This window comes from Oryctolagus cuniculus, chromosome 19 (assembly GCF_964237555.1).
Source record: "Oryctolagus cuniculus chromosome 19, mOryCun1.1, whole genome shotgun sequence".
In the NCBI taxonomy this organism is placed as follows: Eukaryota; Metazoa; Chordata; class Mammalia; order Lagomorpha; family Leporidae; genus Oryctolagus; species Oryctolagus cuniculus.
In genome coordinates, this window is record NC_091450.1 from 12,030,751 (window position 1) to 12,050,489 (window position 19,739).

A 19,739-nucleotide genomic window follows, 5' to 3' on the forward strand; every position below is an offset into this window, starting at 1 on the left:
TGAGGCTGGCCCTGTTAGTCCAGGTCCAGGTCTGAGCCCTGCCCTGCGGCCATACCCCCTCCCGCTGAGCCATACAGTCATTTCTGTATTTCGGCATATCTTTTCCAAGCCCTAAGTATTTTTTTTTTATTTTTTTATTTTTTTTTTTTTATTTTGACAGGCAGAGTGGACAGTGAGAGAGAGAGAGACAGAGAAAAAGGTCTTCCTTTGCCGTTGGTTCACCCTCCAATGGCCGCCGCGGCCGGCGCGCTGCGGCCGGCGCACCGCGCTGATCCGATGGCAGGAGCCAGGAGCCAGGTGCTTTTCCTGGTCTCCCATGGGGTGCAGGGCCCAAGCACCTGCGCCATCCTCCACTGCACTCCCTGGCCACAGCAGAGGGCTGGCCTGGAAGAGGGGCAACCGGGACAGAATCCGGCTCCCCGACCGGGACTAGAACCCGGTGTGCCGGCGCCGCTAGGCGGAGGATTAGCCTAGTGAGCCGCGGCGCCGGCCGCCCTAAGTATTTTAAAAAAATTTTTTAAAGGCTTTCCAACATGCCTCTGTTTTCTCCGGATTATTTTCCCTCAAGTTTGAGCCATATTTTGAATGTGACCAAAGTTAAAAAAGAAAAAAAAATTAACTGACACATTAATGCCTTCACATGACACAACATCAATTTTTTATTTATCTAAAGTTTACCTCTTTTAATAGTAAAGACAGATTAATTTTATATGAAAATGTCTCAGGAATATCTCAGGACTTTCTTGTCTTCTATAATGTACAGTAAGCGTGGGTGTTTGCACTGTGGCTAGGATGCTGCTTGGGATACCAGTATCCCCTACTGGATCCCACCTCCCCTGCTCAGACCCAGCCCCCTGCTAATGTGCACCCTGGGAAGCAGCAGACGATGGCTCAAGTACTTGGGTCCCTGTCACTTACATAAGAGAGTCGGATGGAGCTGCCTTGGCTCCTAGCTTTGGCCTGGTTCATCCCTGGCTGTGGTAGGCATTTGGGGGAATGAACCAGTGGATAGAAGAACTCTTTTTTGTTTCACTATTTCCATCTCTTTAACTTTCAAATAAAATTTAAATAAATAAGTAACTTTTAAAAAGATGTAGTTATTTATTTGAAAGGCAGAGTTACAGACAGAGAGAGAGGTAGAGTCAGAGAGAGAAGTCTTTTCCATCTGCTGGTTCACTCCCCAAACGGCCGCAACGGGCAGAGGTGGGCTGATTTGGAGCCAGGAGCCAAGAGCTTCTTCTGGGTCACCCACGCTGGGGCAGGGCCCAAGCACTTGGGCCATCTTCTACTGATTTCCCAGGTTAGCAGAGTAGCCAGGGCTCAAACCGGCACCCATATGGGATGCCAGCACCAAAGACAGAGGCTTAACCTACTACACCACAGAACTAACCCAATAAGTAAATTTTAAAAGTTCCATAGTTCCCCCATACATGGGTGATGTGTTCCAAGACCCCCAGTGGATCTCTTTAAACCACCAAACTCTATATATACTATATTTCTCCTTATATATACATACCCAAGATAAAGCGTAATTTATAAATTAGGCACAAATAAGAGATTAATACAGCAACTAACAATCAAATAGAACAACTATAACGATATGCAGTAATAACAGTTCTGTGAATGTGCTTTCTCTTGCATGTGCTATACCTCAGTGGTCAATCTGATAACTGAGACGGCCACCAAGGAGTAACAGATGGGCAGCACAGACATCGTGGATGTGTGGACAAAGGGATGATCCCCACCCACCCACCAGGCGGGACAGAAGGGGACAGTGTGAGTTCTTATCCTGCTACTCAGAACAGCATGCAACTGAAAACTGATGAATTGTTTATTTCTGGAATGTTCCATGTATTATTTTCAAATCTCAGCTGACCTCAGATAACTGGAACCACGGAAAGTGAAACCACAGATAAGACAGAAATCACTGTAGCTTGAAGTCATTTAGTCTTTTCTTGATACTAATGGTCAGTGTTTTGTGTAGAAGTTGACCTATAGTGAGATGTTATCAACAGCAATTTTTTTTTCTTGTCTATGTTTTTCTGTGACTTCCTCTCCCACCTGAATTTCCAGAAGTGTAGGATATGGTTCCAAAGAGCAGGGCAGACCCTGCCCCCAATCCTCCCGGGTGAACCTCTGTGGATCTGTGTTGTTTTCACACTTTTTAGTCATCTTAATTTGGCATGAAGTGGAAGAGTTGTTAACTTTGATTTCTAACATCTTTCTTCTGTAGTTCCCCAAATTCAAGCCACAGAGTTCAAAGTATTCAGAAAATGTTCCTTCCATGTGAGGTGTGCTCTAATCTTCAGGCTGCTGGATCAGAATCCCTGGCAGTTCTTTTGTCAAAAAACGTGTTACCTTTTAGACGCCAATTCTGTTAGCTCAAAAACCAGCCTAAAATATGCAGCATTAAAATTTTTATTTATTTTTATTTTATTTGAAGACAGAGAGAGAGAGAGAGAGAGAGAGAGAGAGGCAGACACATAGAGATCTTCCATCCACTGGTTTACTCCCCAAGTGCCTATAAAAGCTGGGGTTGGGCCAGGCCACAGCCAGGAACGAGGACCTCAATGTAGGTCTCCCCTGGGGGGTAGCAGGGACCAGGCACTGAGCCACCATCTGGTGCCTCCCAGGTGCACACCAGCAGGAAGGTGGAACTGGATGTGGGGGTAGGACTGGAACCACAACTCTCTGGTAAGGGCTGTGGGGGTACCACACAGTGTCTTAAGCACTGTGCCAAACGCTAGGCCCTAAAATGCGCATCTTTAGCAAACATCCCAAGTGGTGCGTGTGTGTTTCAGACCTCTCTTTTCCTTCTAACCGTGGTTCTCGAACACTGCTGCAAAGCCAGTCTCGTGGGAGGGACAGGACAGAGTCCCAGTCAGAACCTCCAAGGGGCAGGCCCGGCATGATCGTGTTTTCCTTGATTGTTTTTTTGCTCTTGATTTGGAGCTGCTTGTGGATTTCATGCAGTTCGTAAGGAACAATCCGGAGAGGTCCCATCTATCCTCTGCCCAGTTTCTTGTCAGGGTAATGTCTTGTAACAATAGTAGTACATCATCACAACTGGGAAACTGGCATTGATATACATTCCTAGTAGGTGGTTAAACTACGTTTCTCTTCTCACTTGCCTTTTGCCTCTGCTTCTCCTGATATACCTCATTTCTTTAATGTGCTAGTGTTGTGTTTAATTTTACTTATTTATTTGAGAGACACAGAGAGAGAGAGACAGAAAGAGAAATCTCAAACAGTCCAGGGGCTGAAGCCAGAAGCCAAGAATTCAGTCCCTTGTGGGTGGCTGGAACTCAGTCACCTGAGCCACCCTGGTGCCTCCCAAGGTCTGCATTAGCAGGAAGTTGAGTCCAGAGCAGAGCTGCGCCTCTTGGTGCTGCAATACGGGATGCAGGCAGGCAACCTCATCTATGTCCTAACTGCTCTGCAAAATGCCTAACCTGCTTTTTTTTCCCTTTCTATTTTGAAACCATGTAAAAGCACAGAAAATTGATCATGATCGTATAATTAACACCCAGACACCCCTAGCTTGCGTTCGCCAATTACCATGTTGCCACATTTGTCCCCTGCTTTCCCCTCTTCCGTGTTATATACATAACCTTCATTCTGACTCATTGACGCATGGCTGCTGACCACACAACCCCTCACGCCTGCACTCTTCAGTGTCCCAAGCACAGGACATTCACTCATCACAAGGCTACCGTTAGGCTTCGCTGACAGTCTGGGGGTCCCCCAGAAGCCCATGAGTTGAAGGCTTGGTCCTAAAGTCTTAGGTAAATGGTCAACGGATTAAGGGGGGAGACTGGATACAATTCTGGAGTCTAAGAGGTGGGCCTTCTAGGAGGTCCTTCGGGTGTGGCCTTGGGAGAGGGCTGGCTATCAGCTGACTTCAGCCTAGCTTCTCTTTCTCTTCCTCACTCCCCACAGGCTCCTCCCTCCATACGTGTTCCACCACTATCAGATGCCACCCTAATGAGGCCCTGAGATCTTGGACTGTGAACGGCCCAAACCGCAAGCTGAAGTGAGCTTTCTTCCTTCCCGAGTAGCTCCTCTCCTGTCTCTAGGTTGTAGTAACAAAAGCTGAGTAATATATCCATGGTACCATGAATGCATGCAGGAAATGTAATGTTGATGCAGTATCATTTTCAAGGCTTGTGAATTTCGGGAAACCACGCTTCAATGGAGCAATTCCTCCGACCACATTGCAGGAGGGTGAACTCGCTGTACCTACCTTTCATCGGGAGCGGCCCCAAGCCTTTCTCAGGCCTCAGGCCACTGGTGTCTGCAAAGACCCCAGGCCAGTTGGTTTGTAAGTTGTCCTTCAACCTGGGTCTGTCTGTCTGTTTCCTCATCGGGTTTCATTTTTGAAAAACATTTTTCATCTACGTTCTCAGCTATGGCTTCACTGGGGAGCTATTTGGCTAAGGAGAGGTTCCCTCTGTTATGGTTTAAAACACTGTGAAGCCTAACTGATGGATGGCTACCTCTGAGCACCTCACCCTCAGGCAGAAGATCGATAATATTCACAACAGACTGTGGCACAATCTCAAGCAAATGCAGGCCTGGGTCGTTCCCAGCCTGGCACTGCTCATTCCAAGGAACAGGGAATTGTGGCGCCCGGGGCTTCTCTGAGGCCTGGGTGAACAACATCACTTCTCCCTTCTTCGATTTTCTCAAACTGTAACATGGGAATGAAGATACCTAGCATTTTTTTTTTTCCTAAAAAAATTTTTTTTATTTATCTATTTGAAAGCCAGAGTTAGAGAGAGAGAGAGAGAGAGAGAGAGAAAACCTCCATGTGCTGGTTCACTTCCTAAATGGCTACAACAGCCAAGGCAGAGGAAGGTCAAAGCCAGGAGCCAGGAGTTTCTTCTAGGTCTCCCATGTGGGTTACCTGGGCCATCCTCCAATGCTGTCTCAGGCACATTAGCAGGGAGCTGGATCAGAAGTGGAGCAGCCAGGACATAACCGGCACCCATATGGGATGCCAGCATCGCAGGCCGGTGGCTTAACCTGCTACGCCACGATGCTTGTCCTGATAGTTAGCATTTAACTCACAGGTCTGATGTAGTGATGGATGGTACATCCTCAATGTGGTGCTTAGCACTTAGTACACGTTCATGTACTGTGAGCTCTTACTCTCATTTTTAAAACCATCATGAAGAAAAGGCAACAGACAGAACAGGAGAAATTATTTGTAAACTATACAACTGATAAAGGATTAATAATCAGAGTATATAAAGAGATCAAGAAACTCAAAAACAATAAAGCAAACAACTCAGTTAAGAAATGGGGAAAGGACTTGAATAGGCATTTTTCAAAAGAGGAAATCCAAATGCCCAGCAGACACATGACAAAAAGGTTCAGGATCACAAACTATGAGGGAAATGCAAATCAAAACCACAATGAGGTTTCACCTCACCCCAGTCAGAATGACTTTCATACAGAAATCAACAAACAACAAATGCTGGTGAGGATGTCGGAAAAAGGTACCCTAATCCACTGTTGGTGGGAATATAAACTGGTATAGCCACCATGGAAGACAGTATGGAGATAACTCAGAAATCTGAATATCAACCTACCATATGACCCAGCCATCCCACTCCTGGGAATTTACCCAAGGAACATGAAATCAGCATATGAAAGAGTGATCTGTACCCCCATGTTAATTTCAGCTCAATTTGCAATAGCTAAGACATGGAATCAACCCGAATGCCTATCGATTGAAGATCAGATAAAGAAATTATGGGATATGTACACCATGGAATACTACACAATGGTTAAAAAAAAAAAAGAAATCCTGTCATTTGCAACAAAATGAATGCAACTGGAAAACATCATACTTAGTGAAATAAGCCAGTGCTAAAAGGACAAATTCCATCTGTTCTCCCTGATCTGTGATAACTAATGGAGCACCTAAAAGGTAATCTACAGAAATGAAATTGACTCTTTGAGATGCAATGACTTTGTATAGCCTTTGTCTCAACTGTTAATGAACAGTTTTTTTCATACTATTTGTCGAACTCTCTACTTAGTATAGAGTTAACCGTATGTGTGTAAAGTGAATTGGAAATAGATCTTAGTGAGGCTGGCACTGTGGCATAAGCAGGTAAAGCTGCTGCCTGCAGCACCAGCATCCCACATGGGCACCAGTTTGAGTCCTGGCTGCTCCACTTCCGATCCAGCTCCCTGCTAATATGCCCGAGAAAGCAGCAGAGGATGGCCCAAGTCCTCGGACCCCTGCATTCACATGGGAGACTGGGAAGAAGCTCCTGGCTCCTGGCTTCTGCTAGCCCAGCCCTGCCCTGCTCCTTGAGGCCATCTGGAGAGTGAACCAATGGATGGAAGATTCTTTGTCTCACCTCTCTCTCTCTCTCTGTAACTCTGCCTTTCAAATAAATAAATAAATCGTTAAAAAAGAAAACAAATCTTAGTAAAAAATAAGAATGGGAATAGTAGAGGGAGGAGGAAGAAAGGTGGGAGGGCGGGTATGGTTGGAAGGATCACCATGTTCCTAAAGTTGTATTTATGAAATGCATGAAGTTTGTATTCTTTAAATCAAAGTTTTCTGGGGGGAAAAAAACATTGCCAAAAAAAAAAAAAAATCATGTGTTTTAAGTCTTCTGGTGGGCAGGCCAGAGTTTTTTTCTGTTAGAGCCAAATCCTATTGTTAACCTGTGTGGTTGTCACAGAATCTCTTGTGGGGCCCATCTTCTGCCCCAGCAGCTTGGCTATGGGAAAGGTGCTGGCAACTTCCTGCTTAGGATGCTGGAACTCCACCTTACCATTACACCCTGAGAAGTTAAAAGGATCCTTTCTCTGTCCATACTGCTGGGAGGGTCAGGCCCTTGTGGGTTCAGAGAGAGAAATTAAAGTCACAGGGTATGGTGCTGCTGGGCGATTTGGTGCCATAGAGATAAGCACACAGACCTAGGCATGGTAGAAGCAGCCTACTGTCCTGAAGATATGAGGGGGGCCTCATTCTTCTTTTGGGGTCCCTGCCTCCTGTCTCTGTCTCCTCACCCTCTGCTCTCACTCCCAAAGGTGACCTGATTGCACTCTTGCAATCCTGGCGCCACTGCAGGCACAGCTAATACCAGGACCAGGATTCAAACTCATGCCACCAACTCCCAAAACAGCGCTCTGACCCAATGAGCTGCATGATGGTTGGGGGAGTACTGGCATGGAAATATGGCTATGGGATGTTGTCAAGTAAATAAAGTACAATCATCAAATGGCATGGATAGTACAATCCCTTTATATTATGGTAATAATATTTTTTTTACAAAGGTTTTTTTTTACAAAGGGTTATTACATGGTAGTCTCAAATGGCAGAAGTATCCAAGCAATGGAACTGCCTCAAAAGTGGTCCCTCAGGGGTAGGTGTCCCGCACAGTGGTTAAGCTGCTGCTTGGGATGCCTACATCCCATATCAGAGTCCTGAGTTCGAGTCCTAATTCTGCTCTTGATTCCAGCTTCCTGCTCATGTGCACACTGGAAGGCAGCAGGTGATGACTCAAGTACCTCAATCCCTGACACCCACCTGGGAAACCCAGGTGGGAGTTCTGGGATCCTGGATTCAACTTGGCCCAGCTCTGGCTGTTGTGGACATTTGGGAAGCGAACCTGTGAATGGAAGATCTCTTTGTCTCTGCCTTTCAAATCAAACTAAATAGATAGATGAATAAATACAATATTATGAAAAAGCAATCCCTCATTTTTTAAGAATCGCTGTTGAAATGGATGAAGAAGAACAACTGCAGAGATTTGCTACAGGGCCCTGTGGGGTGGGGTGCACTGATCACAGGGGATGGATGCATGGCCCTGAGAACTGTATGCATCTGTAATATCAACGTCGAATGGTGATCATGGGAGGACCCCTGGTCCGCCGGCTCCAGAACCCACACAATGGGAACAGACTCCTGAAGGTTTCCAGGAGACGTCCAGGGGACGGGGGTCACATCTTCCCCTTATTTCTCTTGCTCTCAGATAACTCCACTTGGGGAACATCACGGGACCGGGACATTCCCGGTCGACTTTCCTTAGGTGCAAGGACACCTTTCATTTTTAGTTTGGAGGGTTATAAACCAGCTGACTCACAGTGAGAGCCCCATATCATCCCAGCCCTCGAGCCCTGTGCAACCTGACCCATGCCTGCTTCCCTGGCCGCACCTCCTCTTCCTCACTGTGCCCCCGCTCTGTAACCATGCTGGCCTCCTTGCCGGCGTTCCACCTCGGGCCTCTGCACCTGCTCCTCCCGGGGCCTGGATGCTCTGCTCTGCGTGGCTCACTCTCTCCCTTCTTATGGTCTCTACCACGATATCACCTAAGCTGTCTTTCTTAGAAGTCCCCACCACCTCCTGATCTATACTCATTTACCATCTTTTTACAATTCTTTTATTTTGAAAGGCAGAGACCCAGAAGATATGGACACACACACACACACACACCAATGCCCACAATGGCTGGGGCTGAGCCAGGCCAAAGAAGCCAGGAGCCAGGAACTCCATCTGGATCTTCCACATGGGTGGCAGGGGCCCAAGGACTTGAGTCCTCACCTGCTCCCTCGCCTTCCAGGGTGCTCGTCAGCAGAAAGCTAGAATCAGGAACAGAGCTTGAACTCAAGACCTGGCACCCTGCTGTGGGATGCAGGTGTCCTAAGTGGCATTTTTTTTTTTTGAAGATCTATTTTATTTATTTGAAAGACAGAGTTACAGAGAAAGGTAAAGCCAGAAAGAGAGAGGAGTCTTCCATGTGCTGGTTTACTCCCCAAATGACCGCAACGGTCAGAGCTGCACTGATCTGAAGCTAGGAGCCAGGAGCTTCTTCCGGGCCTCCCACGCAGGTGCAGGGGCCCAAGCACTTGGGCCGTCTTCTGCTTTCCCAGGCCATAGCAGAGAGCTGGATCAGAAGTAGAGCAGCCAGGACTCAAACCAGTGCCCATATGGGATGCTGGCACTGCAGGCGGTGGCTTTACCCACTATGCCACAGTGCCAGCCCTTCCTAAGTGGCATTTTAACAGCTGTACCAGATGCCTGCCCCATCATCCGTCTTATCTGCAGCGTCGAGAACTTGGTGGTGGGGACTGTGGCACACCGGAGAACACGTACCTGTCCAAGGGGACACCCGCTCCCCAGCCCCACTCATTGCTATCGTAGAAGAATGTGGCTCCTAAGCTTTCTGATTTTTCAGCGCAAGCCCCCGGCTCAGGCTTTCACATGGCATCTCCTGAGTCTTAAATGTCAGCTAGGAAATCACATCTTTGAAAAGCACCGTGCAGGTCGGCGGGGTGGAGGCCAGGAGAACATGTCTGCAGCACGCAGGTCTGTGAGCGCACAGCCACGGGAAAATTGAAGTTCACGGAGGGTCTGATTGAACGCAAAGAGGCCGGTGTGTTTCAACAGCGAGGGTCGGAAGACAAGTACCTACGCAGACACGCATTTCCTATTGCTCCATTGTGGGCTGCGCTTGCAAACAGTGAGAGGCGGCTGAGTGTGTGTGCCCACGCTTTCTTTTTCTTTCCCTATTCCATCTGCATCCCTGAAGGCTTCCGCCATCCCCGGAAAACTAGTGTTGCCATTTGCCTCTTTTATTTAGCAGGAAATTTCCAAGGGGAAATGGACTGTGAAGCCTTAAGGAGAGCCCCCTCAAGATGGGGTTTTTGGAAAAAGGGAGAGAAAGAAATACAATCAAGCACTCACAGGGAAGAAAATGAAATGCTGGCAGAGCAGCAGCCATGCCAATTCTGAGCAGGTGCACAGAGGAACACTAATGGAACCCAGGAGCAGGTGAGGGAGCCTCATGGGGCAGGGAGCCTGGGAGCTTGCATAGGAGGGACTGCGGGCTCCCTGAACAGAAGGTGCTGGATGCCTGGCCGATGGCAGACTGCTATAGCCCCTTGTCTGCAGGGCACACACGCATTCTGGGGTATGGACACGAGGCCGGCACCGCGACAGGTGCAACGTGGCTGAGGATCAGCCTCCCCAACAAACGAAGGCAAACTCACGGCTAAGAGGATAAAAGCAAACTGTGTGTGTGTTGTGTGTGTCGTGTGTGTTGTGTGTGTGTTTTGTGGCAGGAGTTTTTAAGTCAACAAAGACCACAGCTTTTCCTCCTGTTTAATTCCCATTTCACAGTCGGGGCAGAGAAACAAGGACACGGAGTCGTTCCACAGGCAAGGACAAGGACTCTTTTTTTTTTGAGGAAGATGAAAATTTGCAATTTACTCCCAGCCCCCTGGGACCCCCAACATGGAACAACAAGGTGAGGCCCACTTCTCGCCTGGCCCTCCGTCATCAGCAGACACGGCAGCGCAGACACGCCACGGAAAACAGACGCATGCTCCCCGGACCACAGGCCCCTCGCCTGGATGGCCCACTTTCATTCTGTAAAAGCGGTTTGGGGGCATGGAAGCGCCAGGCAGAAGCGAGGCTCGGGCCCTGTGGTGAGGCCATGCAATCTGCCCGTTTCCCAGGGGCCAGCTTAGCAACTTGACCATCACCTGCCATCTTTGGCGAATTGCACCTGTGCATAACCAGGAAGACGATCTACTCACACACTCTGACTATAAAAGCAATGCTCTCGGGGTGAGTGCCAGGTAACCATCCTCAGGCACCCCCGGTGGGCCCAGCCTCACCTCACTCCACATCCCATTGCTCTCCTATGTCTGCTCCCTAAATAAGCCCAGCCTCACATCCACTACACTTGCTGTTCCCTCTGCCTGGAATGCTTTTCCCATTGCTGCTTCCCAAGCTGCGCTTTCTTACCCATCACCACTCAGCTGAAAGGTCGTACCTAGGAGAGGCCCTCCTTCCCTCTCGCCCATACCATCTTACTGTCCGACCTTCCTGAGAACACATCAGTACCTGAAATGATCTCACTGCTTGTTCCTTTGGTTTTCTTTATGGTCTGTCTCCCGTATGGAGAATAATAATGTAAGTTGTTTAAGAATAAACGTCTCAGCAGTTCTGTCCATTGCTCTGTCTCTGGTGTCTGGGACAGAGCCTGAAGCCCAATAACAGGTGCACGACAGATGCCTGCTCAAGGCAAAACTGGGATACACGAGGGGACTTGCCGAAGTTTGGGGAGGGGTGGGCGTTTAGCCTAGTGGTTAAGGCACAGCGTAGGAGGCCCTCATTCCATGTCAGAGTGCCTGGGTTTGAGCCTGCCTCTGGCTCCTGACTCTAAGCTTCCTGCTATACCTTTCCTGGGGGGCAGCAGGTGATGGTTCAAGTGATTGAGACCCTGCTACCCACACGTGGCTTCAGACTATGATTAGCTTCAATGGGGCCCTGGTCCCAGCCCTTGTGGGCATTTGGGGTGTGAACCAGCAGATGCGCGCTTTCTCTCTCTTTCTCTCTCTGCTTCTCAAGGAAATAATTTTTAAAAAGTTTAAAGTGCATGGAAAAATTGAATTGAAAGATGCTTATTTTTTGCATTTTTTTCCTACTCTGTGTTCCCATGAACTTAGGAAGGCTCCCTCCTATCACTGCAGTTGAGAGGATACGGCAGTCTGAGTACAATGGGAGTGAGCGGCTGGCAAAGTCACACACTGACCACGAGGACCCTGAGCCACAGCGATTTGTGCCTGCGTTCTCTGCTGCCCACGGCGGTAACAGTGCACGTCTACATAGGCAGACAGACTGAGCGCCAGCTCTGCCTGCTACCTTCCCCTCTAAACTCTGACCCAGGGCGAAGTCACTCCCTCTGGGGAGCCTTCCTGGACGCCAGTCCCCTCCTCCCTTCCCCCCATGCTTTGTCCTCACTTCTCAGCTGCACTGTGCCATCGAGGGGCTATGTGGGGCATCAGACCCCAGCCTCACCGACCTGGGGACACCGGGCATCTAGCATCTAGCCCACGTGCTCATCAAAACATGTTGAGATGAACGCAGGAGGGAGGGACCCAGGGGCGAGTGAGGACAACGGCATGAATAACTGATGGAAAGTGTCCCAAGGGCCATCAGAGCCCTGAGCTCACGGCACAAGGCCATGGCCAATCCCTACCTGTGGACAATCCCCAGAAACATCCATGGTCTTGGCATCGGCATCCTCAGTCGACTCAAAATCTTCTGAGTAGTCCACGGGGGGTTCGATGTGGAGCCTCGAGCCGGCTTCTGTTCGGATCTGCACCGATCTCTATGCACAAAAATTGAGACAGCTTCAGAGATGGGGGCAGTGAACGTCTGTGTTCCTCCCAGGGACATGGACTAGCACTGGAGTGGCTGAGCACAGGAGTCTGGTGCAGCTGGGGGGTCTCACACAGGCCAGCACCACGGGGGTCGGGCCACCTGGGCTCAGAAGTCTTCACTGCCTCTTACTGGAACTGCCCAAGTATGTGCCGCAGAATTCTTAAAAACAACCTTTCCGGGGCTGGTGCTGTGGTGCAGTGGATTAAAGCCCTGGCCTACAGTGCTGGTATCCCATACAGGCGCCGGTTCTAGTCCCAGCTTCTCCTCTTCCAATCCAGCTCTCTGCTATGGCCTGGGAAGGAAGTGAAAGATGGCCCAAGTCCTTGGGCCCCTGCACTCGCATGGAAGACCTGGAAGAAGCTCCTGGCTCCTGGCTTCAGATTGGCTCAGCTCCAGCCATTGCGGCCATCTGGGGAGTGAACCAGTGATGGAAGACCTCTCTCTCTGTCTCTACCTCTCTCTGTAACTCTTTCAAATAAATAAAATAAATCTTAAAAAAAAAAAAAATCCTTTCCATTTGAGATGATCAGGCCTTTGGGAAGCATTCAGCTTCTCAAAAAGGGCCTTGTGAGCAAGTGACTTTGGAACGCCCTGGCCCCCGCTTACACACACCGCATATCCTAACACGGAAACACGGCAGGGAGCACTTCCCAAAGCGTTTGGGCTATGGAAACTGTATGGTGGGCCCTCTCTTCCTTCTACCACCCTTTGGATCATTCTTTTTGGAACAAACTCTCTGGCCTGGTGTTACAGGTTGAGGACGGCTCCTCTCCTCAACACGTGCAGATGTTTAAATTCTGATGTCTTAATGTTAATGACAGCTGGATGAAGGGTGGAGGTGAGGGCGTCTCTGGGTCACTGGGGATGTGCCCTTGGAATACTGATCATTTTTTGGGGGCGGCACTTTGGCACAGCAGGTAAGGCTGCTGCCTACAGTACCAGCGTCCCATATGGGTGCCAGTTCAAGTCCTGGCTGTTCCACTTCCAATCCAGCTCTCTGCTGTGGCCTGGGAAGGCAGTGGAAGATGGCCCAAGTCCTTGGGCCCCTGTACCCACATGGGAAACCTCGAGGAAGCTCCTGGTTCCTGGCTTTGGATCAGCTCAGCCATTAATGGTCATCTGGGGAGTGAACCAGCAGATAGAAGACCTCTCTCTCTCTTTCTGCCTCTGCTTTTCTGTAATTCTGCCTTTCAAATAAATAAATAAATAATCTTAAAAAAAAAAAAAAAGATCGTTTTGTGAGTTCAAGATCAGCCTAGGTTTTGTCTCTCCACTTCCGGGCTCACCCCGTGATCATCGTCCACATCCCCTACGAGCAGCCTACGTGGATGCCAGCCCATGGGGCCTCCTGAGCCTGAACAACCTGCAAACCAGAAGCTGAAGTAAACCTTCTCTTTCCCAAGACACTCTTCTGGGCTGCTTTATTTAGAGCAACACAAAGCAGAATTAATATACCTGGTGTGGGGCCGGCGCCGCGGCTCACTAGGCTAATCCTCCGCCTAGCGGCGCCGGCACACCGGGTTCTAGTCCCGGTCAGGGCACCGGATTCTGTCCCGGTTGCCCCTCTTCCAGGCCAGCCCTCTGCTGTGGCCAGGGAGTGCAGTGGAGGATGGCCCAGGTGCTTGGGCCCTGCACCCCATGGGAGACCAGGAAAAGCACCTGGCTCCTGGCTCCTGCCATCGGATCAGTGCGGTGCGCCGGCCGCAGCGCGCCGGCCGCGGCGGCCATTGGAGGGTGAACCAACGGCAAAGGAAGACCTTTCTCTCTGTCTCTCTCTCTCACTGTCCACTCTGCCTGTCAAAAAAATAAAAATAAAAAATAAAAAATAAAAAAAAAAAAAAATATACCTGGTGTGGCAGGCTATGGGATGACACCAATATCCATGTCCCCTTCTCCTCCTGCACTGAGTTCCCAGAATCCCCTGTGGCAGGGCAGGAGCCCCAAGGTGCAGGTGGGAGGCAGGATGGGTGCCTGTTCTAGGCTGTGCCCTTAAAGGGAGGAGGCTGGGCTCCCCTGGCCCTGGATGGAGGAGGCAGTGAGCTGTCCGGGGCTGTGGGGAGGGAGGGACATCTGGAAGAGGCCATGGCACAGAGTTGGTGCCTGGCTTCTCCCATGATCTCTGGGCTGCCTGCTCCTGCCTCAGCCATGTCCTGCCAGAGACATGAGCTTCTGTGCTGCTCAAGCCTGCGTGACCGGGGCCCTGCTGTGAGAGCAGCCAGGCCTGTGCCCTCGTGGAGACAGGCAGAGTCCTCTGTGATGCAGCCCATGGCCCCACTTCTTTTTTTTTTTTTTTTTTTTTTTTTTTTTTTTTTTTTTTTTTTTGACAGGCAGAGTGGACAGTGAGAGAGAGAGAGACAGAGAGAAAGGTCTTCCTTTGCCGTTGGTTCACCCTCCAATGGCCGCCGCGGCCAGCGCGATGCGACCGGCGCACCACGCTGATCCCATGGCAGGAGCCAGGAGCCAGGTGCTTTTCCTGGTCTCCCATGGGGTGCAGGGCCCAAGCACCTGGGCCATCCTCCACTGCACTCCCTGGCCACAGCAGAGGGCTGGCCTGGAAGAGGGGCAACCGGGACAGAATCCGGCGCCCCGACCGGGACTAGAACCCGGTGTGCCGGCGCCGCTAGGCGGAGGATTAGCCTAGTGAGCCGCGGCGCCGGCCAATGGCCCCACTTCTGATTCCTGGGCACGCACTCGCACGCCTGGCAATCGGGCCAAACAGAACCACCTGCAGCCGAGGAGCACGCATCAGGAAATACCTCCACCTCCCCACCCTGACTCGGAGCCCATGTGTGGCCCAAGCATGGGAGTGAGAGTCAGGTCTGGCCGATCAGCCCATCCACCTCTCACAACGGGCACTAGCCTGCGGATACCGAGATGGGCCTGGAGCCAAGGCAGCCAAGGAGGATGGCCCTGGGACTCCTGCTAGAGCCACGGGGAGGAGCTCTCTGCTGTAGAAGTGGTAAGATAAAGTGTGCCGGCAGCTGCTAAGGGCCGTCCTGTCCCAACACAGAGAGGAAAGGAGCTGACAGGCTGGAGTGGAGTTCTGATGAATTTGTGTAGATGCCCTAGATCCAGCTACACCTGAAGAAAGCCCAGTGAAACTTTCTCTTTGGCTTAGACCAACATAAACAGCAATTATGTTCCTTCTGACAGTCTTGACCCTCACCTGTGCCCGAACCTCTCCGACCCCTGTGCTTTTGCTCATGCTGTTCACCCAATTTGAATGCCCTTCTCCCAAATCTCTTCCATGTACCCAAATCCTAGGTAAGTTTGGAGGCAGTGCTCTCTGCCCATGCAATAGCTGTCCACTGCCTGATTCTGTGGAGGTGGCAAGATGCCTGAGGACAAGGAAGAAAGCCACATTTCAGGGTGGCCTGGAGGAAAAACAGAGGAAGCCTGGGTTCCTGTCAGTGCCAACCACCCGTCTCCTACAGGCCGCCTGCCTCCACACGGCAGTCTGAGCTGTCATGGTTACTTATAGGGGAACTCAAGCCCAGTGACACTCCTGTGGCTGTGTCACAGTGGGCCATGCATGAAGAGCCTGAGATCTAACCTCAGGCAGACTGGCTCAGTTCCCGGAACCCTGAGGCTAACTCCCTGTATGACCTAGGCAGGGCAGGTCCCCTGACACCCCAGGCACCAGCTTCCGCATGTGCCAAAGTGGCATTCACACATGTGCCAACAGCTCTGCACAGGTGCCCGGACCTCCCCCAACCCCAGAAGGGGACACATTTCCTCCAACATGGACCCTAAAAGCAAGCCAACGACATCATCCACTCATCAGCTGCAGAAACTGACGCGTGTTCCCAGGCTGAAGGCAAATCTGGCTGTGAGCAGGGCCCGGACTGGTGTGGGGTGAGCACGGTGCCCAGGGGGTGCTACTGGAAATGGCCTCACTCTTGGGTGCCAACATGCATGTGTGCAAATTTGACTACGAGACCCCCTCAGGTCTGCGCTGGGCACCTGCCTTCCCCATGCTTGTCCTGGTCCTGTGGCTGAGCAGTAGAAGACACAGAGCCCGAGTCCTGACTCCAGACCCCAAGTTCAAGGCAAGTCAGGTGGTGCTTTCCCCTGCGGCCCTGGCGAGACCCTTCTGCCCCGTGTGAGGTTCAGCTTCCCCACATGCTTAGGAAATGTAGCGTGTTGGAGCCTTATGGCCCCACACGACCTGCAACTCAGGTCAGGGCTCCCTTCTTCAAATTCATTCATTCATTATACATATTTGAGGGGTAGAGAGATAGGCAGCAAAAGATCTCCCATCTGTTAGTTTAATCCCCAAATGCCCTGGGCCAGCCAGGAGCCCAGAACTCCATCCGGGTCTCTCACATGGGTGGCAGGGACCCAAGTACTTGGGTAAGCACCTGCTGTCTCTCAGAGTGCACGTTAGGAGGAAGCTGGATGGGAAGCAGAGTCGGGACTTGAACCAGACATGGCAACACAGGACGTGAGCAACCCAGCTGGTGGCTTAACCCCTGCGCCAAACGTCCACGGAGTGATCCAAGCTCATGCTGTGCCACGCCTCCTGCTCCCCTCAGTGCTGCCACTGCAGCTGCCATGTCACCCAATACTCCACGGTGCATTCGCTCACGACATACCCCCAGGGGAAAATGAGGCCTGAGGACATTAGGCTCTTGTCCAAGGTCGCCCAGCTAAGAAGCCATGCAGCCTAGCGTTAAACCCCAGTGGCGTGGCTCCAGAGGCCAGACAACCTACCAGGACTGGCCAGCTTTTCCTGTAAATGGCTGGAGAGTACACATCTCATACTCTGCCAGTGTGTGCTCGCTGCTGTAATACTCAACTGTCCCACTGTAGCTCAAACACAGCCCCAGACAGAGCCGAAACAAACGGGCTGGCCGGGTTCCAATCACACTTGATGTACAAGAACAGGCTGAGGCCGGATTCGGCCCAGGGACTGCAGTTTGCCAACCAATCCCTGTTCTAAGCAAACACAGGACATTGCCTCAGCAGGCCCGAGAGGGATAAATGTGCCCCACCTGGTGACAGCAGAGACCACGCGGGATTAGAGAATTCCCTGCAAAGATCTGAGGTACAGGAGGCAGGCAGCGGGTAAGCTACAGATGACTCAGGGCAAAGAGCTCGGAACGAGAGAGCACAAGGGGCTGGAAAAGCAGCCAGGAAGTCTCTCTGTTTGCGAACAGGGAGAAGAGGTGCAGAAGGAAGGTACCACTGGATGCTTCCAGAACCTTCCAGAAGCCCCTCTGGTCTCTGAGTGCCCTGTGCCGTTCCCTCTGCCTCCTCCCACCCTGCTGTGCCCTCCTGACCATGTGCTTGGCTGCCCTGGGCTCTGGCACCAAGTGACACATGGCTTTCCCCGGGCTCTGCCCACTCGCTCTTGGAGCCGAGCAAGTGTCAGCAGCAAGGTCTGTGGAGGGAAGTGTCCCACAGGGTGCAGGTCCCTGGAGGCTTCCAGGCCAGGACGCTCCTGGAGGCCCCCCGCCTCAGCCAGGATGAAGCGGTAAAGACTCTGACTTCACTGCTGAGATGGACTTCCTGGGACATGTTCAACGAGCGCCCCTCCCTCCTCTGCGGGAACCCCCAGTAATGTCCAAATGCCAGGAGCCTTCTGGAGGGGTAGGAGAGAGTGCGAGGAAGAGGAGGGAGGACCTGTAGGTTTGAGCCAGCCAGTGCCTTGGGTGGGGCCCGGCCCCTCCCGCGGGGTTCTGATCTTTGGTCTAGGAAGGGAGCGGCCTTGACTAGGGCCTTGGGACTTGTGAAAAAGGCAGAATTTCAGTGCCCCTGCCCCCTCACCTTAGGAGTCAGCAGGTGCATTTTAACAAGAATGGACACAACTGTGTCTGGCTGTCTGGCACGCAATGCCCTATGTCCTAGGAAAAACACCCTGCTCTTCTGGGAAATCCTCTCCTCACTCCTTGGCCCACTAATCCAAGTGGAACTGAGTTTCCTCCCAGGGCGGATGGAGCTGTGATGCAGGCCTGGTCAATCAGAGCATGGTTTATGGTGACTGGTTCAGGGGAACCCAAGAAAGGCAACAGCGGGCGACAGATCGGAAGCGGGAGCTTCTGGTAACTCCTGGTATTCCACGGGGCACAGGAGGAAAAGCAGAGCTGAAACAATGCGTCCCATGACATGGTCTGAGCCGCTGGGCCCAGCCACAGCTGAACATAGGAGAGCAAGTCATGGAACTGTGATGGGGCCAGGCAGTGGGCGCAGCAGCTAAGACGATGCCTGGGAAGCCTGCGTCCCATGTCAGAGCACCTGCTTTGCACCCAGGCCTCTCCACTTCCCATCACAGCTTCCAACTAACATGCACCCTGGGAGGCAGCTTGTGAGGACTCAAAGGCTTGGGTCCCTGCCACCCACGTAGGAGACCCGGATGGAGTTCCAGGCTCCAGTCTGCAGCCTGGCTCAGAATCAGGGGATGGATGATCTCTGTTTCTCTCTCTCTCTCTGTCTTTCCCTTACAATGAAAATAAATTTGAGAGAGATAGACATAGAGAGAGAGAGAGAGAGAGAGAGAGAGAGAGAGAGTTGGGAAGAAGACAGCTTTGCCTCTGATTTGAATTTTAAAATACAGGGAAGGGCTCCAGCACTCCAGGAGAGGGTCCAGGTGTCTTTTGCTTCTGCAGTTTTCCCAGCCTCGCCTCCCAGCGGTTCAACAACACCGCTGGTTCCACCAACATCACCAAGGGGCAAACGCAGGTTTGCAGTGGGCATTCAGGCCCAGAGTCGGCAAAGTCCTCGCTGAGCACCAACTGCACAGAAGCTTCTGGAAGCATGGCGAGGTAGCGAAGAACACCTAAACACCAAGGCCCTGCCCTGCACCCGCAGCAGAAGAATGTGCCTATGAAGCGACATACAAAAAAATGACCAGGGTCCAGGAAGAGTGTCTCATGCTGAGTGGGTGCCTGAGGAGGGAGGGAGGAGTAGACAGAGCCGCCATCTGGCCCGCTTGCCCGCCGCCAGCCCTGGGGAGGCCCTGGGAGGAGACTGGGGCAGGTTCCCGCCTGGGGCCCTGCACGAGCAGGCCTGCCACGCTCCCTGCCTCCCACTCCCCACACACCCTTGCACGGCATGGTGACTGCGATCCTGGTTGGCTCCCTGCCTGGCACGCTGCTCCACCAGGAGTGGGCGTTCCCAAGCGGCTGCTCTTTCCTGCCTACTCGCAGCGCCCAGACCTGGGCGGACTCTTGAGATGTCTGCAAAGGGGGAGGCTTTCAAAACCCTGCCACCCAAATCCTCACGTCCCCGCTGGCCGGCCCAAGGCCACGCTCAGCCCAGTGCACACTCAGGGTTATCTGTATCTGCCGCCCCTCTCTGCAGCGGGCTCTAAGCTTACTGTCAAGTACCATAAAAAAAAAAAGAGCAAAGCTGGGGGCGGCCCCGTAGGGTTGCACAGGTTGTGCGCTATGTCAGTGGCTCCCTCTAGAGGTAGCAGGGCCCCGACACCGCGGACCAAGGCAGACCTGGGGTGGGGAGCGCGTTGCTTGATCTGTTCTTCCCAGATTTGTCTGCTCTCCTCCAAGTAACAGCGCTCACCGCGCGGACAGTCAGTATTGGG

General features: G+C 51.8%; 1 protein-coding gene across 11 annotated transcripts in view; it reads right to left on the reverse strand.

The window, feature by feature from the left end:
* The window catches only part of KATNIP (katanin interacting protein), a 186,647-nt gene that overhangs the window by 89,538 nt on the left and 77,370 nt on the right, over positions 1–19,739 (reverse strand). For all 11 annotated transcript variants that reach the window (XM_051847554.2, XM_051847549.2, XM_051847546.2 and 8 more), the window contains one exon: positions 12,015–12,146. In XM_051847554.2, the coding sequence (XP_051703514.2) occupies positions 12,015–12,146 (132 nt within the window). The remainder of the gene's footprint in view (positions 1–12,014; positions 12,147–19,739) is intronic.